The 27,600-nt window shown below is 43.9% G+C and overlaps 1 protein-coding gene across 1 annotated transcript in view; it reads left to right on the forward strand.

The window, feature by feature from the left end:
- The window catches only part of AUH (AU RNA binding methylglutaconyl-CoA hydratase), a 158,612-nt gene that overhangs the window by 126,076 nt on the left and 4,936 nt on the right, over positions 1 to 27,600 (forward strand). Inside the window, 1 exon segment of the mRNA XM_087822523.1 lies at positions 25,307 to 25,494. Coding sequence (XP_087678649.1) covers positions 25,307 to 25,494 — 188 coding nt within the window.

Here is a 27,600-nt window from a genome sequence, read left to right on the forward strand (position 1 = left end):
CTTGTGGTCAGTGTTCACAGGGATCCTGCGGCTAAAGACCCTGTGGTGAGTGAGTCCTGCTTCTGGAAATAAAGGGATCATGCTCCCAGTCAAAAGGACACCCAATCAGCAGGAGAGGTCGCTGGTACAGGGAATGAGGTGACTCCACGTCTCCCACTGTGGAGGGGATAGACGATTCCTTTTAAACTTGAGATGGGGCGTTTCCTCTGCCTGGGACCAGTGGTGTCGGCTGATGAGGAAAGGGGCAGTGCACATGGGACTCCTGCAGACGGGGGAGCTTGGAACTGGGTACTGCAGGCCTGAGGGGTAGGCAGGAGGACCAAGAGGGAGGGCAGAGGTGCAAGAGGTCTTGCCAAGTGTGTGTGTGTGATGGGGGAGGAGGTGAGCGATGCTCCTGTTCTGAGAAGGGAGTAAGGGAGTGGAGCGGTGTGGGGCCCTCTGTATAGACAGCCAGAGAGTGAGCTGCCCACCAGGGCTTCCCTTGATCAGGGTTGTTCCCTGGCCCTGGGAACTGAACTCCAAGTGGTACCCTTCCTTAGTTTTCGAGATTTCCTCCAGCAGTGTACTGTCCACATGTAGGTCAGAGAAAGGGAAAGGGTAGCTTACTGCACAGTTGAGAGGTGCCAGCTGGATGTAATGAAAAATTAACAGAATGCAAGGTTAAGGAGAAGACTTAAGATTAAGGATCCTGGCAAGAATGTGGCTGCAGAGTTCCAGCAGTGGGAAGAATGAACTGCATAGAAGGGAAGGAAATTGTGAGGAGCTAAATGAATGGGAGGCCAGTGTGTCCCTGGGGTTCTTGGGCTCTGCTCCTGGCCCATCCGCACTCTAGCTGTGTGAGCATTCATTGCCAGCTTGAGGTGGAAAGGGTGGGTGAGAGCCATGCTTGTGCATGTGTACCTGTTTGGGCACCAGTGGTGTCTCCTCTGTGACATGGAGCGAGGACACAGGTAGAGTCACTGTCCAGGTTTGCGTCCTGGCTCGGAGCCTCACCAGCCTGACTTTGGGTCTCTGTTTTCCTGTCTGTGTAGAAGATACTGAAGGTTGTAAGGATTAAACGAGGTAATACCTTTGAGTCACTTGGCACCAGAGCTGGCTGCTCTCAGCTGGTGTCTGCTCCCATCAGTGGCTCCATGGGCCTCTCACCCGGCACTTTTCCCACTCAGGTAGTTCGCCCTGGGACCTCCTTTCATTTTCATTTCCACCTTACTTTTTACTCAGTCCCTGCTAATTGCTACAGGTAACTGGGGCTAGACGGTCACAATACTTTCTCTCTTCTTCCTCTAGCTTTCTTCTTACCAGATGAAAACCAATGTGGCTCTCTCCCCTTCTGTGGACCTGCCTAATGAGAAGAGGGTCCCTGCTTCTCACAGTGTTTTTGTTTTAAGTTTCCATGGCTGCCCTCACAGCCTTTTCTTCACACGGGAAGGCAGTGTGGCGTCGACAAGGTTTGCTCGTTCTTCATCTTTGCCCCCTGAGGCTTCTGGGCGTGAAGTGCAGTTCGGAGCCCACCATGCTGCCCCCATACTTGAAATGCATCCTATATGTCCCCTGGCCTCTGCTCTTCGATGATTATGCCGTAAGATTGTGCCACTTCCCCTTTCTTGTTGCTCTTTTTCCCCCCACCTCTTGTTTCCTCCCCCATTGAGTTTTCAGCTAATTTTATTGCTTTTTAAAGAGAGAGTCTAGGAATTATCTCTGAGCTAGCCAAATATCTACCCTAGAAAAATCTGCAATATACATTTAAATTCATAATCAACGTATATTATATTTTCAGTGTTTAAAGAGTTTCCACTTAAAACACTGATGATATGGCTGAATTTTAACATTTGTATCACAAGCTTAGTTTTCTGGAGGAGTGTGTTTGGGAGTCTGCGTGGCATAGCCATGCTTCTGTGGTGGCAGCAACAGAACAGTCGTCCCTGCTGGATGGGCAGTAGTGAATGCTTGTCGTGTCCGTGGGATGGGGAGAGGATGGGCTCACCTGTCTGGAGTCTCCGTGTGGTATGTGACCAGCAGGACCCTGGGAGAGGAGAGCAGGGCGTGCTGCTCTGTCTTGTCCCGGTCGCGTGCCCATGCTCACAGTGTGTGTGAGGGTTAGTTGCGCGATGTGGGTGAGAAGAAAGAGTGTCAGCATTTAGACAAGTTAATTTTTCACGTTTCATGTCCACCTGTGCCGTAACACAGTTTTAAATATGAAACTCTAACAAATATATAAAAACATGTTAATTAAGCCTGTAGCTGAAGTGTCTGTCTGTTTATGAGCAGGATGAGTAACTCGGAGCAAAATGCGTAACTAGGAATCCAGGGCGAATGCTTGTGGTTTTTTTTCCAGTATTTATTATGACAGTTTTGTTATTGTAATTGCTATTCTATTAATCTACCCAGGGCACATTTTATAAGTGTGTTTTATAAACATTTTTATAAATTAGCCAAACATGAAAAAGCAGCAGGTGTGGGGAAAAATGTGTGTTGTCATAGTACGTTGTGGTTGGGAAGGTTTTCGTTGTTTTCTAGTGAGCCTGTGTTTCATTTTGTTTTGCTTTGAGTGTGGGAATAAGATTATTTGTTTTTTACTGTTTTTCTTTTTCTTGCAACGTGACTTAGAATTATGAAAAACTGCCTGGGTGTTGGGTAGACTTTATAAAAATAATTTGCTTCCAGTTAGTGCGAGTTGCTTCATCTTACTTGAGTCTGCCCTGGGGAATGGCTCATCCTGTTGTCTTGACATGAAACAGTTGCTGACTAGTTCCCCGAATGACGAAATCTCATGTAGCCGTACCCCCTATCCGCAGTTCCGCATTTTGCAGGTTCAGTCAACCATGGTCTGAAAATACGAAATGAGAAAATCCTGAAATAAACAAGTTATAAGTTTTAAATTGTGTACTGTATTGAATAGCATGATGAAATCTCTCGCCGTCTGCTCTGTCCAGCTCAGGATGGGAATCATCCCTACGTCTGTGGTCTCTATGCCCTTATAGGCTCCTCGCCTGTTGGCCACTTAGTAGTTGTCTCTGTTATAGACCCACCTGTTGCGGTGCTGTGTGCAGTCACTCTCACTTTGCCTATTAATGCCACATCCACATAACTGTTTTTATAGGGCATTGCTATGATTGTTCTATTAGTCATTGTTATTCTCTTACTGTGCCTAATTTATAAATTAAACTTTATCATTGGTATGCATGTATAGGAAAATAAGTAGTATATATAGGTCTTAGTACTGTCCATGGTTTCCGGTATCCACTGGGGGCCTTGGAGCATATTCCTGTGGATAAGGGGGCTGCTACTATACTTGTATTTCACGAAATGTTTGGTCATTCTCCAAACATTTAATGATGACTAATGCTAACTAGTTTATCTTTATAGTTTTAACCACTGTGAAATAACATACTTGTTTTATTTTGCTCATTTTCTGTTCAAAGTTAAAAAAGCAAAGCGGGCTCTTCTACAGAGGAGACCTCAGAAGGTGCCAGGGTGGAGACATGGCCACACTGGCCCAGGTGCCCTCCTCTCAAGCTCTTTGTCTGTGGTTAGCTCCGCATCTTTCCTCGCACTGTCTTTTCCTCATAGTGTAAACCTAGTGGTAAGGTAGAGGTGGGCCAGCACCAGAGAGCAGGGGTGAGAGGAGGGAGATCGGCCAAAATGGAAGTTGGCAGAAGTTTATGTGCCTATTATTTTGATTTCGTTTTGTGTTTTATTTTTCAATTCCAGATGATATACAATATTATATTAGTTTCAGGAATAGAAAATAGTGGTTAGACATTTATGTAATTTATGAAGTGATTGCCTAATAATAATAAGTCTAGTACCCACCTGGCACCATACACAGTTATTACAATATTATTGGTTATATGCCCTCTGCTTTACATCCCCTTGACTATTTTGTAAATGCTAATTTGTACTTTTTAATCCCTTCACCTTTTCACCCAGCCCCCAACCACTCAGATTGTTCTCTGTATCTACAAGTTTGTTTCCATCTTATTTGTTCATTTATTTTGTTTTTTAGATTTCACATATAAGTGAAATCATATGGTGTTTGTCTCTATCTGACTTATTTCATTTAGCATAATATTCCTCGGCCCATCATGTTGTTGCAGATGGCGAGATCCCGTTCTTTTCCATGGTGAGTTGTGCTCCTCTGTGTTTATGTCCCGCCTCTTCCTCAGTCAGTTGTCGGTGGATGGACAGGCTGGCTGCGTCCCTGCCCTAGACACTGTAGCAGTGCTGCAGTGGAGAGGAAGGCGCAGATTCCCTGTGAATTACTGTTTTGGATTTCTCTGGATAAATACCTAGAAGTAGGATTGCTAGGTTGTAAAGTAGTTCTGTTTTATTTTTTTTAATATGTCTTTATTGATTTCAGAGAGAGGAAGGGAGAGGGAGAGAGAAAAGTCAGTGATGAGACAGTAGTCATTGATCGGCTGCCTCCTTCACGCCCCCCACTGGGGATCAAGTCCCCAACCTGGGCATATGCCCTGACCAGGAATGGAACCAATATCTCGTGGATCCCAGGTCCATGCTCAACCGCTGAGCTACGCCCAGCTGGCTATTTTAATTTTTTAAGGAACCTCCATACTGTTTTCCACAGTGGCTGCATTCCCACCCACAGTGCACAAGGGTTCCCTTTTCTCCACATCCTCACCAATACTTATTTGTTGATTTATTGATGGTAGCTATTCTGACAGATGGGGGATGATGTCTCACTGTGGTTTTACTTTGCATCTCTGATGATGAGGGATGTTGAGCATCTTTTCATATGTCTGTTGGCCATCTGTATGTCCTCTTTGGAAAAGTGTCTGTTCAGGTCCTCTGCCCATTTTTTAATCTGATTTTTTTTGGTGTTAAATTGTTCTTTATAGATTTTGGGTATTAACCCCGGATCTGATGTATTATTGGCCAGTATGTTCTCCTCTTCAATAGGTGGTCTTCGTTTTGTTCATGGTTTCCTTCCCTGTACAGAAATTCTTTAGCTTGATGGAGTATCATTTGTTTATTTTTTATTTTGTGTCCCTTGCTGGAGGAGACTTACGCATAAAATATTACTAAGTGATGTTAAAGAGTTTACTGCTGATGTTTTCTTCGAGGAATTTTATGGTTTTGAGTCTTACATTTACATCTTTAATCCATTTTGACTTTATTCTTGTATACAGAAATGTATACGAGAAAATGTATGTAAGAAAGTTGTCTAGTTTCATTTTTTTGCATGTGTATCTGCCCAGTTTTCCCAACACCATTTATTGAAGAGACTGTTCTACCATATTGTATATTTTTTGCCTCCTTCTTTATAAACCAACTGAGAATATAGATGTGGGTTTATTTCTGGGTTCTCTCTTCCATCCCATTGATCTGTGTGTCTGTGATAGCATCGTGCTGTTTTTATAACTGTAGACTTGTAGTGTAGTTTGATGTCAGGTATTATGAATACGTCCAACATTGTTTTTTCTCTGGAGTGCTTTGGCTATTAGGGGTCTTTTGTGGTTCCATATAATTTTTGGAATATTCTAGTTTTGTGAGAAATGCCATTGGTATTTTGATAGGAATTGCAGTGAAGCTGAAGATCGCTTTGTGTGAAGTATGGACATTTTAACAATGTCAATTCTTCCTATCTATGAGCACAGGATATGTTTCCATTTATTTGTATCTTTTCAGATTTCTTTTTCAGTGTTTTATAGTTTTCCGAGTGCAGGCCTTTACTTAGTTAAACTTGTGTTTGTGTGCTTTGTTCTTTTTAATGCAACTATAAATGGGAGCGTTACTTTTTCTTTACTCCTCACCCAGGGACGTTTTTTCCATTGCTTTTTGGAGGGAGTAGAAGGGGGAGGAAGAGAGAGAAACATTGATGTGAGAGAGACACATCGATTGGTTGCCTCCTGCATGTGCCCCAACTGGGGCTGGGGATCGAGCCTGCAACTTAGGTATGTGCCCTTGGCCGGAATCAAACCCAGGACCCTTCAGTCTACGTGCCGACCCTCTAACCACTTAGCCAAACTGGTTAGGGCAGTGGGATTGTTTCTTAATTTTTCTTTCTGATAGTTTATTAGTGGTGTATAAAAATGCAACTAGCCCTAGCCAGTTTGGCTCAGTTATTAAAACATTGGCCCATGGACTGAAGGGTCTTGAGTTCGATTCCAGTCAAGGGCACATACCTTGGTTGAAGGCTCAATACCCAGTCGGGGCAAGTGTGGGAGGCAACAGATTGAAGTGTCTCTCTCACATTGATGTTTCTCTCTCTCTCTCTCCCTTCTTCTCTCTCTGAAAAGCAATGGAAAAAGTATCTGTGGGTGAAGATTAATAAAATAATATTAATTTTGTATTCTGCTTGTTTATTTATTAGTTCTAATAGGGTTTTTTTTGTTGTTACTGTTTTTGGTGTATCGTTTAGGGTTCTCTCTCTATAGTATCATGTCATCTACAAATCGTAACAGTTTTACTTCTTCCTTTTCCAATTTGGATACCTTTTATTTCTGTTACTTTTTCTTGTCTGATTGCTGTGGCTAGGACTTCCAGTACTATGTTGAAGAAAAGTGGTGAAAGTGGACATCCCTGTATTGTTCCCCATCTTAAAATAAAACACTCTTTAGTTTTGGCCTATTAAGTACGATGTTGGCTGTAGGTTTGTCATATATGGCCTTTGTTTTGTTATGTTCCCTCTATTCCCATTTTGCTGCAAGTTTTTATCATAATGGGTGCTGGAGTTGGTCAGATGTTTTTTCTGCATCTGTTAATATGAGCATATGATTTCATTTATGTTGTTTATGTGAGGTATCATGTTAATTGACTTGTAGGTATTGAACCAACCTTGCATCTCAGGAATAAATTATACTTGATCATGGTGCATGATCTTTTTCACGTGTTGCTGAATTCAGTTTGCTAATATAAATTTTTTTATTTATCCTCACCTGAGGGTATGTTTTATTGATTTTAGAGAGAAAGGAAGGGGGAGAGAGAGAGAAACATAGATGTGAGAGAGAAACATCGATTGGTTGCCTCCCACATGTGCCCTGATGGGGGATGGAACCCCCAACCTTGGTATGTGCCCTGACCAGGAATTAAGCCTGCAACCTCTTTGGTGTATAGGACAATGCTCCAATCAGCTGATCCACCCGGGAAGGGCTGGTTTGTTAATAATTTTTGAAAACTGTTACATCTATTTTCATTAAAGATATTGTCCTATAATACTCTTTTTCTTTTTGTAATGTGTTTGGTTTTAGTATTAGAGTAATGCTGATCTTGTAAAATGAGCTGTGGAGCCTTCCCTTCTCTTCATTTTTTTTGGAATAATTTAGGATAGGTTTTAAGTCTTTAACCGTTTGGTGAAATTTACCTGTGAAGCCAATTGATCCAGGACTTTTGTTTGTTGGGAGGTTTTTGATTACTGATTCGATTTTGTTAGTAGTTATTCAGATTTTTTGTTTCTTCATGATTCAGTCTTGGAAGATTGTATATTTCTAGGAATTTATCCATTTCTTCCAGATTGTCCAATTAGTTGGCATATAAATAGTTCGTAGTAATTTCTTATAATCATTTACTTCTGCTTTCATTTCTGATTTTATTTATTTAGTTCCTCTTTTTTTTTTATCTTGATGAGTTTGGTTAAAAGTTTATCAGTCTTGCCTATCATTTCAAAGAACCAGCTCTTGGTTTTATTTATATGGTGTATTGGATTTTTAGACAACATTATATTACTTTTCCTTCTGATCTTTAGTATTTCCTTCCTTCCTCTAGTTTGTTTGTTGTTCCTTTTATAGTTCCTTTAAGTGTAAGGTTTGATTGCTTATTTGAGCTTTTTCATATTTCTGAGTTAGGCCTGTATTTCTATGAATTCTCTCTTAGAACTGCTTTCATTGTGTCTCATAGATTTTGGGTCATTGTTTTCCCATTTTCACTTGTCTCAAGGTATCTTGATTTCTTCCTTAATCTCGTTAACGCATTCATTGTTTAGTAGTATGTTATTTAGCCTCCATGTGTTTCTGTGTTTTTTAGTTTTGTTCCTGTAATTGATTTTAGTTTCATACCATTATAATCGGAGAAGATGCTTCATATGATTTCAGTCTTTAAAAATTTATTGAGACTTGTTTTGTGGCCTATCGTGGTCTGTCCTAGAAAGTGTTCCCTGTGCACTTGAAAAGAAGGTATATTCCGCTGCTTTGGGGTAAAATGCTCTGAAAATATCAGTTAAATCCATCTGGTCTACTGTATTATTTAAGGCTGCTGTTTCCTTGTTGAATTTTCTTCTGCAAGATCTATCCATTGATGTCAATGGGGTGTTAAAACCCCCTACTATTACTGTGTTACTGCAATCTCTTCCTTTATGTCTGTCAGTATTCACTTTATATATTTAGTGCTCCTACATCAGTTGTGTAAGTGTTTACAAAAGTTATATCCTCCTGCTGTATTGATCCCTTTATCATTATGAAATGTCCTTCTTTGACTCTTGTTATAACCTTCCTTTTAAAGTCTATTTGTCAGATATAAGTATTGCTGCCCTAGCTTTATTTTCATTTCCATTTGCATGAAATATCTTTAACCAGTTACATTTAAATTAATTATTCATTGGTATGTACTTATTGCCATTTCAAAAATGTTTTCTGATTTTTTTTTTTTTTTTTTAGGTCTCTGTTTCTTTCTTATTCTCTTGCTCTCTTGTATGTTGACTTTCTACTGTTTTGTTGGGATTTCTTTATTTTTTGTATATCAGATTTTTGGTTTATGGTTACCATGTACTTCATATATACCATATATAAACAAGACGTGTTTATAGCAGTCTGTTTGGTATAACTTATGGTTACACAGGGGTCACTTATGTTTGAACATATTCTGAAATCACTACCGTTTTTATTCAGTCCTTCCACGTGTATGTTTTTGTCATTACTTGTTACTTCTTTTGCATGCATATTTCTGTATATTTCTTAATTTACTGCTGTAAGTACACATGCTCCTCCTAGTTTTGGTCTGCAACCTTAATACTAACTTTATAGTTGGTTGATCCACTGCTATTATTTAAAATGTGTTTTTCTTTGTGTGGGGGTTTTTTTGGCCATGTTTTCTGATTCATATTTTTATCTTTTCTCCTTATTGTTCTTGAACAAGTCCCTTTAACATTTCTTGTAATACTGGTTTTGTGGTGATGAACTCCTTTAGCTTTTGCTTGTCTGGAAAGCTCTTTGTCTCTCCATTGATTCTAAATGATAGCCTTGCTAGGTACAGTAACCTCAGTTGTAGGTCTTTGCTTTTCATCACTTTGAAATTTATGCTGGAGCATTTGAGATCTTGCTCCCCAGTATATGTCATCTTTTTGGTCAAAATAACTCTTATTAAACATTTTTTTTAAAAAGAAAATTTTATGCCTGTCCCTCTATCCTGCAAACTTTCTGTTGAAAAATCAGCTGACAGTTTTATGGGAGCCTTTCTTGTTGGTAACTTCTTCTCTCTTGCTGCTTTTGAGATTCTCTCTCTCTTTAACCTTTGGCATTATAGTTATGTGTCTTGCTGTGGGCCTCTTTGGGTCCATCTTGTTTGGGAATCTCTGTGCTTTCTGGACTTACGTGTCTATTTCCTTCTCCACGTAGGGGAAGTTTTCCATCATTATTTCTTCAGATAGGTTTTCACTCCCTTGCTCTCTCTTCTTCTGGTACCCTTATAATGCACGTGTCATTGTGCTTGATGTTGTGCAGGGATCCTTTAAACTATCCTCGGTGGGTTGTTTGTTTTGCTGTTCTGATTGGGTGTCTTCTGCTACCTTGTCTTTCAAATCACTGATTCAGTCTCCTCTTTATCTAACTGTCGTTCTTTCTGTTTTATGTGTTCTTCATTCCAGTTACTGTACTCTTCACTTCTGACCGTTCAGTTCTGTGGTTTTCGTTTCTTTGCGTAAATTCTCACTTAGTTCCTCTAGTCTCTCCGTAAGGTCATTGAGCCTCCTTATAACCAGTGTTTTGAATTCTATATCTAGTAGATTGCATTTAGTTCTATTTCTGGAGTTTTGTTCTGTTTTTTTATTGGGGCATGTTTCTTTGTCTCCTCATTTTGGCTGACCCCCTTTATTTGTTTCTGTGTATTAAATAAATCTGCTAAGTCTCCCGGTCTTGGCAGAGCGGTCTTATGTAGTAGTAGGTATGTGGGACCCAGTGGCACAGTCTCCCTGGTCACCTGAGTCTCGTGCTCCAGGGGTGTCCCTTGTGTGGGTGGTATGTGCCCTCCTGTTGTAGTTGAGCCTTGATTGCTGTTTCAGTGTCAGTGGATGGGATTGACCCTCAGGCTGACTGGCTGTAATGAATGGTCGTGACTACAGCAGACAAACCTTTTTGTGGGCTCTGACCCCATGGAATGGGATTTGCTTTAGAGGGGCTCTGGTGCCTGCCAAGTCCACTCTTGAGGGGTTTCATTCGTGGAGCTGGGTGGGTGGTGCTCTGGTGTGGTCTGAAGCCGACCACCTGGTTTGTTGGTTCTGGGGCCTCTTGGGAGGAGCTTCAGTGCAGACCTAGGTCAGCGACTGCCTCTGCCTCTGCCCTGCCTGGCGCCACGTGGTAGGAGCTGTAAAGTGTTCTGCAGATATTTGCTGCCTGTACTGGGCTTGTAGGCACCTGGGAGAGGCTAAGCTGCAAACCGAGGCCAGCTGCCACTAGTGCCAGGCTTAGGGTTACTTAGCAAGAGGCACAGGGCCTGCTGAGGCCAGCTGCTGCTTGTGTGGGGTTTTGGGATCTTTGTGAGATTTTAGAGAAGTCCACAGCTGAGGTTGGCTTCTTGTGCAGAGTAACCGCCAAAATAGTTTTGGACCAGGTGCAGAGCTGGGTGTGGCAAGGTCTTCAGGAATCACCAGTTTGGGGCGAGCTGAGATAGCCAGGTTAATAGAGACTCAGATTTGGCACCCACCTCCACCTACTAGCTGTGCGGGGTGGGAGGGCTTAAGAAAGGAACTGTGACCCCCCCAGCACTTCAGTTTGGGATAGAGCTCCCCCTTCAGCTCTTGCCCTGAAGCACACAGTAGAGCTCTTCCCCATATGCCCCTGGTGTTTTACAAGCTGCTGTCTCTGCTAGAGTGTAGGGTGAATGTGTCTGAGCAAATCAGTCTGTGCACAGGCCCTTGAAGAGGATGCCTGGGTTTATAGCAGCCCTGCGTCTTACCCAGACAGAGTTCCTGCTGATTTTCACAGCCAGCTGTTGTGGGGACTCCCCTGTCAGTCACTGGTCCTCTGAGCTGGGGAGCCTGGTGTGGGGCTGGGACCTCTCGCCCCTTGCAGGGACCTACACAGCTGAGATATCCCTCCCGGTTCCTAGTAACTGCCACATGTGGGTATTGGACCAGCCTATTTCTGATCTCCACTCCTCTTGCCAGTGTTGATGTGACTTTTTCTGTATCTCCTCAGTTGTAGGGCTTCCGTTCAGCTGGTTTTCAGGTGGGTCTCAGTGATGGTTCTGCAGTTTAATTGTAATTGTGATGTGGTTGTGCGAATAGGTGAGCACAGCGGTCCCTACTCCGCAGTCTTGCTCGGATGTCTTGTGGACCTTGGGTTGTCCTTCATTGTCTCCAGCAGCGGTTTCCTAGTTGGAATTGACCAGTGTGTGCTCTGCTTTGAATCTTTGTCATTTTTTACTACCTTTTGTTCCAGTCATCCACTTACACTCTTATGCTAACTAAATCCCACCAAGACTGCCCTGTCAGAGGATAGCTGTTCGAGTAGCCTAGCATCTTGTCTCTTCCCCCCTGTGGTAGCTTGCTCTTAGGAAGAGCAGATGTACCTAATTCACCCACTGTCCCTCATGGGCATGAGCTGGTTATTTTACCTTTCTCACTCTTCAGTTTTCTTATTTTTCAAATAATAATACTAATAGTGGCCTCATAGGATTCTGGCAAAAATTATAAGATGTGTTAAATTACATAGTACACAATAAGTTCTCAGTAAATAGTGGTTATTTGTTTATCAGTCATTGTGTTGCTATGCCAGAATCTTCTAGTTTTTATCATGTGACATGCTCTTGATAAGGAAAATCAAAAGTATTTAAATCTTCATGTCCTCCCATAGCTTAGTCATTGTTAAGCATTGTCAAATATTCGTACATGCTGTGTTTTTAATAATAAGTTTTTACTATGATTTTACTTATTCAATGTCTGGTGTTATACAGAGAGAAAATATCTGGATATTGAGTATTTTCCACTTACCTGCCCTTTATTGTACCCTCATTTCATGGAAAAATAAAACGTCAAGGTTTACCTTTTAGGAAATAGCCTGTCTGCTCTTATTGTTGATGTAGCTAAATCAGTGAATCTAGAAGCATGTTGAAGTGTTGGTGTCCCTTTCTCTACTGCCGACTGTAGTTGGTGAAGACTGTGGTTTTCATGGATGAGCTTTCCAGAGGGGCTTCTTCAATATTCACTCTTTCCACTTTTCCCTCTCTATTATTTTTTAAAGATTGGTAGTTAACATGTTTATTCATCTCCTTGATTTTGAAAGAATGAAAGATGATTTTGAACTTTTAGAAAATACTCTCTGAGTGTGATCTGGGAAGAAACCTTTTTGGTAAAGGACAGGTGGGCAGAAAAAAGATGACCTTAGCAGTGTGTGTTGCTTGACCAGCTTTAGTGCTTGTGGTGGGCAGCCACGTGACCCTTCCTTGTGAAGGCCAGTCGTACCGACTCACTTGTAACAGGGTGGCAGACGTGATGGGAAGTCACTTCCCAAGTGGGTTTATGAAAAGACTGTGGCTTTCGTCCTGTGTGCTCTCTGTCTTGAATTGCTCACCTTGGGAGGAGCCACCTGTCATGTCAAGATGCAGCCTGTGGAATGGCTCATGTAAGGGGGGACTGGAAGGGTCTGCCCACTACCGAGGGAATGAGCTAGAAGCAGAGGACCGTGGCCTCATGAGGGACCCAGAGCCAGAAGATACAGCCACAAAAACTGAAAGAAAAGTGTGTGCAGTTTTAAGCCCCTGAGTTAGGGGCACCTCACAGTGCACGTTGAATCACTAAAGCAGTGCTTGTTTAATCCCCAGACGGTGGAGCAGTTTCCTCCTGAAGCGCAGGCTGCACGGCTGATGAGCACCATCTTCGCCACCCTGTGCTTAGGCAGTGTCAGTACATAATTTCCAGTGTTTAAGAGATTTTTAAAAAGTACAAAATGGTAGATGGAACTCAAAGCGGTGGAATTCCTTGCTATCTATAGATATGAAGCTGTTAATTTTGCTAACTCATTTCAGTATTTCTGTAATTTATCCAGTGCAGTGAACATGAGACGTGATAAATATCACTGTCTTAAACAAAATTAACCAAGAATTTTTTTACGGCTGTCAGGAATGTACATGTATATCTACAGATTCACATTCACTTAGTACCGTAGCTACATACATGTGTGTGAGTAATCTGAAAGGCAGCAAGAGTAAGTTGTGTGCCACTAGTGAAAATCAGAGTACAGAGGAGTCACCAGTTCACTCCTGCCCATTTTGTTCTCTCTGGGCACTTACTGTGTGTCTTAACTTCCGGCCTGCCTGGGTGGGGTTATGTTGAAGGCTTGAGGAAGGTCTCGGTCTTGGTCCAGTTTGTAGGAGCCCACTTCCTGCGTACAGTGCCGCTGTACTGTAGGAAGGGGTGAGTCACTGGCCTGGACGCCTCCCTCCTCCTCACTGTGGCCCGGCAGAGGTTACCTGGGCTGGAACATTCTGTCGTGGTGCGTGCAGCCTCTCGCCCGCTCTGCGCCTGAGCAGCGTCCTCCCACCACACAGGTGCGCTGGGGGAAGGTGTGCAGACCATGCGCCTCAGTGGCATCACGTGACGAAGACGCTGTGTACGTTTGAGTGAACTATATAGATCTTAACAAGGGTTCTTTGGTTTTGCAACAGAAACAAACATCATGACCAAAAAAGGAGCTCGTGGGAGACTGCAGGAGCTACACTTAGGCTGCAGTACTGGGCTGAGGACCACATGTACTGTTTGAATTTAAATGGATCAACGTGAACTAAAACTAAAACTTCAGCCACACTAGTCATGTTTCAAGTAGCCACATGGCTAGTGTGGCTCCCATGTTGGACAGCCGGACATAGACCATGCCCACCGCCACAGGAAGTTTCATCTGACTGCGAGCTTCAGACGGGCTCGACCTGACAAGCCCAGCCATGTCCTCCGTCTTCCCACTGCTCCATTCCAGATGCAGGCAGGGTGGGAGGGAGGTCTGGCAGGAGCGACTGGGCAGGTGGCAGAGGACTGTGGAGTGCTGGGGGCCCACAGGGACAGATGTGCAGTCTTTAAAGTCATTTTAATAAGATTTTACATTTCAGCTGGTATGTAACACTGTATTTTTCAGAATTTAAAAAAAAGATAACAATGCTTCAGCAAATATTTGTTGTGAAAAGTGCATATAAACATTTTAAAATAATCATTATTTTGTTTTTAATGAATAAAACTTTGGTATATTGATCTCTTTCTCGGTCAGTGAATGGGATAGTAGTCAAGAGAGCTTTCTATATTAAGTACTAGTGGAAGCGGTGTCGCAGAGGTTTCAGTTTCTGGCCTGTCAGCTTAATTTGATCTGGAAAAAAATGTGTATGTCCAGTCTTCCTAACCTTGCCCTAAAAGCTTTTGCTGAGTGGTCCTTTCGCATGAGCCATGTAAAGTGCGAGCTGATGTGTTTCAGGTGGTTTCTGCTGGGGTTAGCCAGTTAGGTTTCCTCCTCAGTCACTACCGTCCGCCCTTCCCCCCCCCGTGTGTGTGTGTGTGTGTGTGTGTGTGTGTGTGCGCGCGCGCGTGCACATGCACGTGTCCTCATTGCTTTACAACATCCGGCAAAGCCTCAGGGAATGGGAAGTATTACAACACTGTAAACATTGGTCACAGATTGAAGGATAAATATTTCTGTGCTTTCACATGATTGTGACACATGTTATGAGACCGGTGCACACACCGTGTTTGCCTATGCAGCACGTCCTCTTTGACCCTGTGTTTTGTGTGAAAGGAAGTCAGTTGTGTAAGCATGCAGCCCAGATCTATCAGGAAAGCGCTTGCCTGACACCCTCTAAGAGGTTTCCACGCTCATGAGCTATAGCAGGCATTGGAATCCAAAGCTCACGGTCTATGGCATGTTTCCTCACAGCTCGAGGAGAAAATAATTTTAAGTGGGGCTTGCTGTTTATGGGAGGGGATTTAGAAGGAATTCAAAGGTGATATTTACTTGCAGGAGTCAGAGGTCGCCTCAGATTCTGTCAACAGGTGGCCCTAATGTAGCATCTACATAGCTTTCACTGTAAAGTGCTTGCTGTGAGTGCCCCCCTTTATTACTGTGGCTTCCTTCTTCATGAAGTCATAAGAGAAGGGATAAGATATAAGCTAAAAAAGAACTCCCTCAAAATAGAAATAGTCATACTTGCTCTCTTCTCCCTTGTAAATATTACAACATAATTTATAACCCAAAGCCGTAAGTTGAGTTCTGTGATTTAAAACATTTTACGTTATAATTGATTTGTCAAATGTTAAACAGAGCTCATTTAAATTTATTTAAGTATATACAAATGCAACAAAAGGAAAGTGGCATCTGTATTTGGGGGTGGCTGCTGCACCTGTCATGGCATCGCGAGATAGCAGGGGTGCAAGGGGAGGGGAGACAGGCAGACGCTGCAGAATTTCATTGCCTTCTCTGACAAAAACCAGGTTGCTCTGTTTAAGCCACTATTGACATAGAGGTTGATACTTTAAATTTGTTGTAAGTGGTATAATCCCAAGGTACCCATTACCTAGGGGGGGAAAATGATACCTTCTTAAAATAATAGATTAAATGATGGAAAAAGTTTGAACAGGAATATGTCATTTCAAATATATTTTCATTGTATCCAAATAATACATACACATGAAGACCTTTTGTTACATAATAAAATAGTTTTAGCCGTTTCATTTTCCCGTAGTAAGAGTCCCGATTTTATTTCCTGTGCATCTTCGAAACACAGCAGGAAGGTGACCTGCCACCTCTATAAGGACAGATATGCAAGTTCTAAGCACAGGTGGAAGCAGTTGTTGGCTGGGACTTAACCAGTGGTTCTGAAAACAGCACCTCTGCCCTTCCCCTGATCTTCCTTCCTGCTCCCTGGCTTGCAAACGTGATGGCAAGGCCTCGGCGGCCTTTTCAGACCATGAGATAGCCTGGAAAATAGAGAGGCAGGCTGGGGATAGCAGAGGACGTTATAGGGAGGCCATCTCTGCTCTCTCTGCAGCCTTGAGAAAACGTCCCAGAATTTTGTGGTCTGCTTACAAAGTTTCGAGGAAGTAGTTAAAGCAATCAAAGTGTAGGTATTGTTACAGAAACTGAATATATAAGGTAGACAGTGAAAGGGGAGGACTTGGTAGTGTCACATGGCAAGGTCCCCGCTGCGGAGAACTCCCCACGTGCGCTCGGGAGTGCTCATTTTTGGTTATGATGGGAGCAGAGGGTTAGGTTTTAAAACGCAGCCCCATTGGACAGAGCTTGAGCTCTGGGCGGAGATGTGCACCAAGAGCTCGGAACATTTTGTGATGGCAGATCATAAGAGGTTATCAAAGACAATACGGTCATGTTGAAAGGACTGGAGAGCCAATCTTAGGGAAGTGCTCACTAGCCAGAGGCAGGGTGGTTTGAGCGGTAAAGTAACAAGGACAACTGCAGGGGCTTCTAGGGCCTCCACTGTGTGAAGTCTGAGTGTGATGGTTCTCAGCAGTTAAAAACCAGATGGTTACCGCATGCATGATGCTGGGGAAGCACCTTGTTATTTTGAAATTAGTAAGTAAAGGAAAAGCATCAACCGTTTAAACTCTTAAGTTACAAACTTTTATTTTTGTATTATTGATACAAAAGAAATAAGATATCACACCATTTTGAGTGTTTTCATCCTGTCATTTTGTCTGTGGCTTTAGACACACGTTCAAAGCTACCTGCTTCCAGAATTTCAGTGTCAAGAAGAGAATTAGATTTGGATGTGAATGAACCTCGGGTATTTGCTGTTCCACTCACTCTTTCACCAACCAACACCCTGTCGCTGGTCCCACCCTCACCTGGATGCCCACTGCTGCCCCCACCACCAGACTTTCACTTGACCAGTGAACAGTTTTAAATTCTTTATTTTATTACATTATATGTTTAATCCACATAGAAGGAAAAATAATTCGTACTTGATAGATTTGTTTTCTCCACACAAACATATTCCCTAATGAATTCATTAAATGTTGAAGAATTAGGTCATTGATATTTAAAATGCTAAGTATTATGCGGAGATCATGTTATTGTTACTTAGTATTTTAATAAATTGAATGGCTACGAAATGCTATTTTTCCCACTGAGAGTCATAGATCCCCAGGATCCTAATATTTTCTACTCACTGGGTTTTAAACTGCGATGAACATTTTGCACATCACATTACACCATGCATGGGACTGCAGACAGCTCTCTCTCTCTGATACATCTCCAGAGGTCTTTCCTCCTTCCCATCTGCTCCCGGTGCCCCCACGGTAATGCTCTCTGATACATCTCCAGAGGTCTTTCCTCCTTCCCATCTGCTCCCAGTGCCCCCACGGTAATGCGCTGGGCTTCAGCGTCACCAATAGCATCTCCGTTCTGAATCTAGATTTCCTGCACCTCGCTTGGCAACACCCTAACCTTTCAGGTCTTCTTGGACCTCACAGGACACTTCCCCTCTCAGCCATGTCCCTCCTCTCCCCACTCAGCTTAGATTTTATGATCCTTTGTGATGATGACTTCCTTAAAAATAACTTTAACTACCTTTGCACCAACCTCATAGGGGAATTGTGAGGATTAAATGAGCAAAGTTGGAGCTTATCTACCTATTCTGTGCCCACCCCCATGCTGACTCATCTCAGGACCACAAATGTCAAATGTGCAATTAAACCTGCCCAGAAATCCTACCATATTTCCCCAGTATGTTTGCCTTCCACTCTTCAAAATGTGTGTCCAGATCTCTTTCCTCAATCCATCTATACTTCCAGAAAATTTTTGGTACAAATAACAGGAAGTCCTATTTCAGGTAGCTTAGGCAATACGAAAATACCTCGTAACACCACACAAAGTAAGGCAGTGTCAGGATTAGTAAGTTCAGCGGCTCAGTGATGTCTTTCTGTTGCACCATCTTCAGTTTGAGCATTCAGCTTTTGCTGGCTTCCCTCAGGGTCATAAAGTGGCTGCCATTGCCCCTGGTGTCACGTGTAAACATGACAGCATCGTGGAAGAAACCTGTTTATTCCTGGGTGTCTTTATTTCAGGGAGGAAATCTTTCCTAGAAGACCACTGCACTTCACTGGAAGAGGGCAGGGTGAGTGGTAGGGTAGGTGTCTGGAAGTGATTGGCTACAGTTGATACCACCTTCCCCTGCACCACCCACCTTCTTCCACTTCAGTGAGTACTTCTCAGGCTCTTGCTGACTCCTCCTCTGCTCCTTTATCTCCCTAGGTGAGATAGGTAAACAGATCTCATCCAGGCCCCTGGCTTTGAATGCCATCTATAGGGTAGTGATTAATAATCAGGCTGCATATCCAATCACATGCTTGATGGCCCCACTTACACACATAAAAGGCAAACTTAGCATGGCCAGAGCACCCTGTCCCCCCCGCCTCTCCAGTGTCAGTAAACAACACCACCTTCTACTCGTGCACTGACGCCAGAAATCCACACTGTGGATGGATTTCCCTTCTCACACCCATTTCACTAGCAATTTTGGACAACACTTGCTCCAAATCTCAGCTCCTACCTCTTCCTTTGCTGCCCTAGTTCAGTCCCATCTGCCATCATACTGCACTTGGGCAGTAGCCTCTCACTGGGCACTCTGCTTTTATCTTGCCCTATAATCTCTTCCAAGCTTACAAAGGATCTTCTAAAAGGCAAGTCACGTCGCTTTCCACTCAGGACCCCTGGTGTCCTGTGGAAGACACAGATGTAAACCCGCATTGCGTGTGAGTGGTCTGCACCCTGCCTGTCCCGCCGCGCTTTGCCGCACCCCACGCATTCTCCTCCCCACAGCTTCAGTGGCCACCTTTCTGGGCCTCGAGCACGCTGAGCTCGGCTTCCCCTGTGGTTTCCCCTGGCTGCTCTCACCATCCCGTGTTCTACCTGATCTGCACGTGCTGTCTTGTTAGCATTCAGACACGGGCTTCACATTGATCCAGCGGTTGCTCCCCCACCACCCAGTCTAAATAAGCCATCTAGAGATTACCTCAGAACTTTTTTCCTGCCTTAAATTCCTTCCGTAACACTCACTACAACCTCTGTGTTTTCCTAAGTGCTTGTTGCTTGTTTCCTTTCTTCCCTCTCTGCCTTGAAGATAATAAGCTTCATAAGGTAGGGATGGTCTTTCTGGTCACCATGTTCGTCAGCACCTGGGACAGAGCCTGGCACATACAAGGTCACTCAACAAATGGATTTTATTTGCAAAAAGTAAAACGTGAAGTCCCATTGAGCTTTATCTATTTTCGAAAGAGGAAAACAAAACTAGCTATGTTATTGCATCATTCATGGCGTTGAAAAGAAATTGACGCTGGCCACCCTAAATGGACAGGACCTTTATTGTAAGGTGTCCAGCCTCAGTACCTGGCTAGAGAACAGTGCTTGGAGCACAGAATGGAACTAGACATTCCACTGCCCCTGCATTGCCTGTAAGCTCAAAGTCTTCGTGTTACAGGGTCATCCATTCAGGACTCCCAGTCCTGGGGAGTAACACCCAGTGGACCAGACCTGACTTGGATGCCTGCCCAGCTGTGCCAGGGCAGAGAGGGAGATGGGGCCACTCAGCCCCCATGGGTAGGATCTTCTGTCCCAGGCTGCATACAAGTGGAGGTTTTCACAAAAGACCAGGATTTTAGTGGAGGCAGTGGAGGTTGAGCAGCCAGTGACAGGCATTGAAAGCTTTTGGGACTTGTTTTACCCTTTCTCTCTGATCTGGTTGATGCCCTACTGCAAACAGTATAGACATCTGCTTAGCTCCTTCCTCTTCTCAAACCCAGATCTTCACTAGAGAATCACATTCCTCACAACACTACAGAAGATGCTCTCAGATGCTCAGTGCTTCCTGTCACCCTCAGGGCAAACCCGTGGTCCTACCAGACTGTGGTTCCTCTGGGATCTGGCCCTGCTTCTTTCAGGCTGCTCTTGCTGCTGCTCATGCCTCCCTGTGCTCCCCTGGCCTCAGCTCTGGGTCACCTCAGAGCCCCCCCTCAGAGTCCTGTGTGAACTGTCCTCCCCGCACTCCGCCTACTGCCTACTGGTAGTGTGCGCTTGCTTACTGTGGGCTTCCCGACGGGAGTGTTAGCTCCAGGAGGCAGGGGCTTGTTTAACTTACAGCTCTACCCACATGCCTAACAGGAAGTTGCAATAGGTTCTTGAATGAACGAACAAGTGTGTTGTCACTTGAAAATTAGTTCCAAAAGGGGTATCCAAAAGTGGTGGCTATTCATTTGGTTATGTAACTTCTATTTCTTTATTAAAAATTGCCTGCCATCTCACATTTTACAGCAGTGGGTCAGAAAATCCACCATCTCCTTGTGTGAATGTTGGAGCCCGTTAGAAGTGCAGAGCCTGAGGGCCTGCTTCAGACCTGCCGAGTAAGTCTTGTTTACAGAGCCAAGGCAGAAAGCCTTGGAAATCAGCTGGTGTTTCCTGAGCATCCCCACATTAGAAGGGGCAGGGTCCATGGCCAAGATGCTGCCTTTTCTTCTTAACATAGTGATGCGGACTTAGATCTCAGTTCTTGTAACCCTGCTGTACCCACATGCAGATTCATGAAACACCATAGAATAATACCCTTTTCTGGTGATAAAGTAACTCAGGAATGGTTGTTTTCTGTGGAAGCAAAACATGCTTTAAGTTTACTGCCCCCAAGGATAGGTGAGGTACTTGTTTTTCAGCAGCAGCCTGTGAGTTCTTGGCTCTTGCACATTTCTCCAGGATTTGATAGTACCAGTACCATGGGGTGCCCGCAGGAGCGTCCTGTGCATTCTTGGCTCATGCACATTTTTCCTGGATTCAGTTGTGCAGTGCGGTGCCTGCAAGAGCGTCCTGGGCATGTATTACTTGTGGATACCGTGATCTCTGAGGACTGTGGCCAGCCCAGGGAAACCGAGGCTTCCAGAAGCCTGAATGCTTCCTGGGAATATAGGCAGTGGCTCGATGCTTTTCCTTAGTGGCTGGCTCTGTGTCTCCCTGTGTTGTGGTCTTCCAGAGGCCTGTAGCACTCTTGTTTCTATTCCAGGGTCAGATTACCTGCATGGTGCAGAACATTTTGTAAATAATAAGGCTGACCCCTACAGAGACACCTAACTGTTTGGGCATATTTGGTACATGTATGTACCTATTTATACTATGCACCTACTTATAGATATCACACACACCTTTCTCATCAAATAAGTTCAAGCTGTGCATTCATTTCATAATTTACTCTTTACTTACCACATAGTAGGTAAGACTCAGGCAGAGGTAGGTTTGCACACTATTTCTGCAATCTAACTTAGGGACTTAGGGCAGGTTATGAAAAGCCTCTGATACTCAGCGCAGAGCAGGCCTGGCAGGAGTCAGGGCTCCGTGCTGGAGGCTGTGGGGTGGATAGTGGTGAGAGTTTGAATAGTGCCGTAGAGCTCTGGGAACCTGCAGTGCAGTAGGGCTGTTGTCGGCATGGAACAATTTTGTTTAATTCCATTGTTTAATTTCACTGGTCCCCAAGGCTGTATCTAGAGATGGCACTTGAGTGATCCTGAACTCAAATGCCCGTGAGAACGATACCCAACTTTGAACTAATATTAAAATATAATATTCAGGATTAATACAAGGTGAAGGAAAGCGAATTCCCTCTAGTATGCCCCCTTTCCTTCTGCACCAGGTCTCGGGCACTTCTTGTCTCTCAGTTGTGAGATGTGGTGCCGCATTGAGCCCGACTGTGAGTGAGCAGCAGTGTTTTGTTTAATTCATAAACACAAGTGCTTCCAGACTGGAGCAGAATATCGGCATAGAGAGTTCTGTTTAGGGAACTATTCGTGAGGCGTTTGTAGAAACCTGAGGTCCGTGGCAGCCATGTTTAGCTCATTGCCATATTGCACTGAGGCTCACCACTTCTAGTTCTGTAGCTCTCCGCTCACACTATCAGCATTAATTGAGAAAGGCAAACTGAACAGGCCGCATCATTTTTACAAAATTTGAAATCACAAATTTTATATTCCTGGAAGTCGTAGGGGTTGGGTCTTTTCACGTCCACAAATGTAAAAACACAGCTTCGACGATCAGTCTTAGATTTCTGCAAACTGACTGCAGCGTAGGAGAGTGGGCCAAACAGGTTTCTTAAGGAAAAGCACTTCAGTAAGAGTGAGGGAATCAAATCAGACACTGTGCAACTGTGGAAGATAGCCCCTTTCAAAAACGGTGCTGGGAAGGCTGCACTTCCACCTGGAAGAAACAAAGCGGGGCCCTTACCCTGCATTGCACACAAAAAGTACCTTGAAATGGATCAGAGGCTTTACTGTTGGAGTGGAAAGTACAAATCCCTTAGAAGGAAACAGTGGGGAGACTAAGTGGCATTGGACCCGGCAGTGATTTCTTGACTATGACATGAAAAGCACAGGGAACAGAAGCAAAAGCAGACAAACTAGATTTCATCAACATTCAAAACTTCTGTGCATCAGGCAGTGGGAAGGCAGCCCATGAAAGTATTTGCTAACCATTTAGCTGGTAAGGGATTGGTATTCAGAATATATAAAGAACTCCTACAACTCAGCAACAACAAAACAATTAAAAAATGGGCAACAGACTTAAATAGACTTTTCTTCAAAGAAGATGCCAATGGCTGATAAACACATGACAGCATCGGGAGTCGTTAGGGAAATGCAAGTCAGAAAACACAGTGAGATACTGCTGCACACCCATTAGGGTGGCTGCTGTTGAACAACAAAAACGGAACACAAAAGCAGAAAATTACCAGTGTTAGGAGAATGTGGTGAAACTGAGTACTTGTGCCCTCTTGATGGGAATGTACAATGGTGCAGCTGCTATGGAAGACAGTATGGCTGTTCCTCAAAAATTAAAGAGAGTCACCCTATGATCCAACAGTTCCTCTTCTGGCTGTCTACCCAAAAGAATTGTACACACACATTCATAGCAGCATTGTCCTAAAGCCAAAAGGTGGAGCAACCCTCCTGTCCATCAAGGGGGAAGAAACAAAGCACCGTATGCCCGTACAATGGAACGTTCCCAAAGAAGGAAATTCTGAAGCAGGCCACAACCTGGATGAACCTGAGGACAAGCTCAGTGGAATAAGCCAGTTGTAAAATGGGCAAATGCCGTATGATTCCACTTATATGAAGAACCTGGAGTGGATGGCTCATGATGTCACCCAAAAAGCCAAGTCTTGGGTGCAGTGTTAGTGGGTGAGCCAAGATGAGGGTTTTCCCTCGGGTTCTGTGATGCTTGTTTTCATCAGAAAACATGACCTCTCAACCTGGTGTCCTGTCCTCCAGCGTTTGGTTCATTGAGAAAAGTGTTGAAACGTATAGCATTCAGCTCAAGGTGGTGGGTCTGTTTCACGGTGTTAGTTTTGTGACTGTTCTTTCGTTAAATGTTTACAGAATCCTCATTCCTGGGGAATGTGCTAGTATAAGCGAAGTGATAGGATAACTGGGCTTAAGCCTTATGAACTTGCACAATATTGAGTTTCAGCTGAATAAAAAGTGCTACTTAACATTAACCACTGAGGATCACATTTGTTATTTTGACCAATCTACATTTAACTTTTTACAGAACACAAGAATAATTTCCTTTTGTTGTGCTTATCATGAGCACTATATCCATAAGTTCCTCTGTCTCCTGACAGTTCTAATCAGCTCCATGAGTAAATATAGCTATCTGGGCTGCATTATTTATATCTCTGTTCTAATCAGCTGTCCTTGGAAACACTGTAAATAACCTGTATTTTCCATGCAGCTTGCCCCACAGTTCTCAAATCTATCTTTACTACACTGAGCAGTAGTAGCATTGTTTGCAGTTCGATTTAAATTTGCCAGTGCTTCATTTTTTTCAGACACAGTTTCTGCCATATTGGGTAAAACACAAACTCACCATTTCTCACTGCTTGGGCAGTGTAAACAACTTAATGAAGAGCTGTTTTATAGAAGCAGTACTCACTGTGTTTGTGTCAGTGCACAGGCCCTGTTGAAGATGTCAGTCCTGACCACTGTGCTCTCTCAGTGCTGGTCATGGTTCTTGGTGTGGAGGTTAAGCTCTTCTCGTGTAGGAGGTTAAGCTTTGCCTAACCTGATGGACCTGTCTGTGAAACTCGGGAACATGCCAAGTTACCGAAGGGAATGTGCTTTCCCAAAACCTGTGATCTTTATTTTTCATTATTCCACTTTTGATTGAGATGCAAGTAAGAAGTGTTGCTGTCCTTTGGAAGGCGTGTAAAGGAAAGCAAACCTCCCATGCAGAGGTGGAGCAGCCTGTAGAAGGGAGTGTGGGGTGGGGCAGCCCTGTTCACTGTCAGGTGGAAATTGGTTTTTCTAGGAAATCACCCTCCCAGTTTTAATTGTCATTGGCAACTAATACAGAAGAAAAGTGTAAACTTTGGACCAAATGGAACACTGTGAGCGTGTGTCTTCTCTCCTCTGAAACTTGGCCATCAGCCACTACCTGCCTCCGGGCCACCGGTGGCCTGGGGAGCCCAGCGGCCACTTTAATGATAAGGTTTAGATGGATCTTAATATTGCATCTGTTTTCATATTGAGGCTACGAGTAAGAAAGTGCCTGCCCTTGTCCAGCTTTCTGTTGAATGAGCTCCTGGCCCCAGTGTCAGGGACCATTAATACTGGCACTGAGAAATGACTATCAGCACAGATCCTATTTTCATGAGGAACCACCTGTTTTTATTTTTACTAAATTAGAGTTAGTTCTCATGCCATTTACCATAAATGATTCTTTAAAAGCACATGAGTTGAATTTCTCAGAATTTGATGAGCTTTGCCTAACCTGGTGGACCTGTCCTTGACGCCTTGGGAATGGCTGCGGGCAGCGCGTGCCCTGTGACTCTTCCTGTGGCTGCGGCTGTGGGTTCGGCTCCGGAGCTCTCTGGCTGTGCTGCAAGGAATAGCTAGTGCCCGAGTCACTTAACGATGACACGAGATTCTCACGTGCTTCTTGATATTCATTTGATAAACTAATTCAGAGATTAGAGTCTGTTTTGAAGTAGCTTTCCAGTTACTAATTTTGACATGTAAACGTATGGCCCTGGTTTATTTTTGTAAATAAAGAAGTGAAATAGTGAAATGTTAAACCTAGAGGGTATTCGCTCACTGCCTGCACTTTCTCTCTTCACTCTGCAGGGGGAACACAGCGCCTGCCTCGCGCCATCGGGATGTCCCTGGCCAAAGAGCTTATCTTCTCTGCCCGGGTGCTGGATGGCCAGGAAGCCAAGGCAGTGGGCTTGGTCAGCCACGTTCTGGAACAGAACCCGGGGGGCGATGCAGCCTATAGAAAGGCCTTGGACCTGGCGAAAGAGTTCTTGCCTCAGGTACTTACTATCCACTTCCTCTTTTTAGGTAACTTACAGCTGATTTACAGAAACAGCAGTCGCTTCACGTACTCGTGCGGTCCTTGTCTTGCTTTCCAAGTGGAAGTACATGGTAGCTGCAAAACTAGAAATAGTCTACAGAGGAACCTCGGTCCTCAAACGTAATTCATTCTGGAGGCTATTTGAAAACCAAATGATTTTTCCCCACTAGACGTAATGTAAATTGAATTAATCCACTCCAGACCCCCCAGTGATTCTGTTTCACCTTTCTTTATACAGTACATGTCTACTGTACTATTTAATCTGTAAACACTTTAAAAACAAAAAGAACATGTAAATGAAATTTTAACAAAAAGGAAATGTACAGTAAAAAATTAAAATTTAATAAGCTGCAACAAAAGCAAAAAAAACCATGAAAATATTCACTGCACAATTTCCTAAGATGTTAACAACGTGAGGGTTAGCGGTAAACTGACTCATACTCACTCGTTCTGTTTTTTGTTGCCTGAGAGACGTGAGACTGATCACACAGGTACAGGTCAGCATGAAGGGGTGGTCGGTGAAGAAGCGAATTGTTGGAGATGGGAGATGTTCGAGAACTGAGGTTTGCCTGTACTTGATTAGCATTGAAAGCCTTCAGAATTAAAGTGCAGACTTGAAGGTAATGAGACGCTACTGCAGCCATACTTTGAAATGTGTCGCAAGCGCTTTCATCAGGTGCCAGCACTTGTTAGCACTGAGTTCACCACCTGAATGCTCTGGCCTGCACCAGACATGTGGACGAAAATAGCGATGGATGGGCTGTCCCTGGATCAACCCCAGCTGAGGTTCACCGACACACAGGCCAGGAGAGCACAGGTGGCCGTGCCAGAGTGGGTCTGGCTGTGACGGCCTCGAGAGGTCACCGCCCCAACAGCAGCAGGGGTTTGTCTCAGTGTTTGTTTCTGTGGTGACGAGGGTATTATTCTAAGTCCCATGAGCACAATATACTTCCTCCCAGTTACGCTGTCAAACCTGGGACTCGCTGTGCATTTACTCACAGATGGCAGCCGTCACCTGCGATAGGAACAGCTGTGCGCCTGGGTCTGTGTAAAGGTTTCTTTGTTCTCACATTCTTCCTAGTGTATTTTTCAAATATTCCTTTCTTCTGAAATTGTGGACTAAAGGGTTTTTGCTATGTAAACATTTGTGATTTGGCTTTATCCCTAGTGGAGTGTCAGGTTTTATAACCCTTTAACCATTTCTGGGATCAGAATAACTCCCTCTTGAACTCAGTCATTTAGTGCGAATAGGACTCAGTCTGTTTGAGGCCATAGATTCTTTGGGGAATCTGACGAAATTCCTCTCCAGAACCCCTCACATTTGTCGGGATCTTTGCGTCCAGTTTCAGGAGGTGTTACTGGATTCCGTTGTTGTCAGAGGCCAGGCTGCTGTGACACACCTGTCCCAGGGCTGCCCAGGGGCCTGGTGTGCATACTGCTTCAGTCCTTGATTAGCCTGTGCGCTCCGAGCTCTTTCAGGGCAGGCCCTTCTCTGACTGATTCCCCATATAGGGTAACACAGCCTCACACTCTGAGTTGATGGAGAGGGAGCACATAGAAACGGTTTTTATTGCTGTTAAGAAACAAAAGACTCTGCCCAGCCGGGCGTGGCTCAGCGGTTAAGCGTTGACCTAGGGTCCAGGCGATCAGGGTTCGATTCCCGGTCAGGGCACATGCCCGGGTTGCACGCTGCAGCCGATCAATGACTCTCTCATCATTGATGTTTCTATCTCTCTCTCTCCGTCTCCTTTCCTCTCTCTAAAATCAATAAAGATATATTAAAAAAAGAAAAGAAAAAAAAGACTCTCACTGTAACTTCAGTATTTATATTTCTTGAAAATATTTGAGAAATCCTCTACCTTAGGAGAGATTAAATGTACAAGTATCAGGACAAGTACTAGTTTTAATATTGGTTAACTGACTTCCCTTGGCTTAAACCTTTGTGACCAACATGCCTCAGTTGAGATACAGGGGTGTGTTTAAGTAAGGTTATGGCATGATTCCCATTCTAGCGCACCCTCTCCTGGCTTGGGACGTAAGTGGCAGCTCCCTGCTCCAGAGCTCC

This window comes from Miniopterus natalensis, chromosome 12 (genome assembly GCF_054644295.1).
Source record: "Miniopterus natalensis isolate mMinNat1 chromosome 12, mMinNat1.hap1, whole genome shotgun sequence".
Classification (NCBI taxonomy): Eukaryota; Metazoa; Chordata; class Mammalia; order Chiroptera; family Miniopteridae; genus Miniopterus; species Miniopterus natalensis.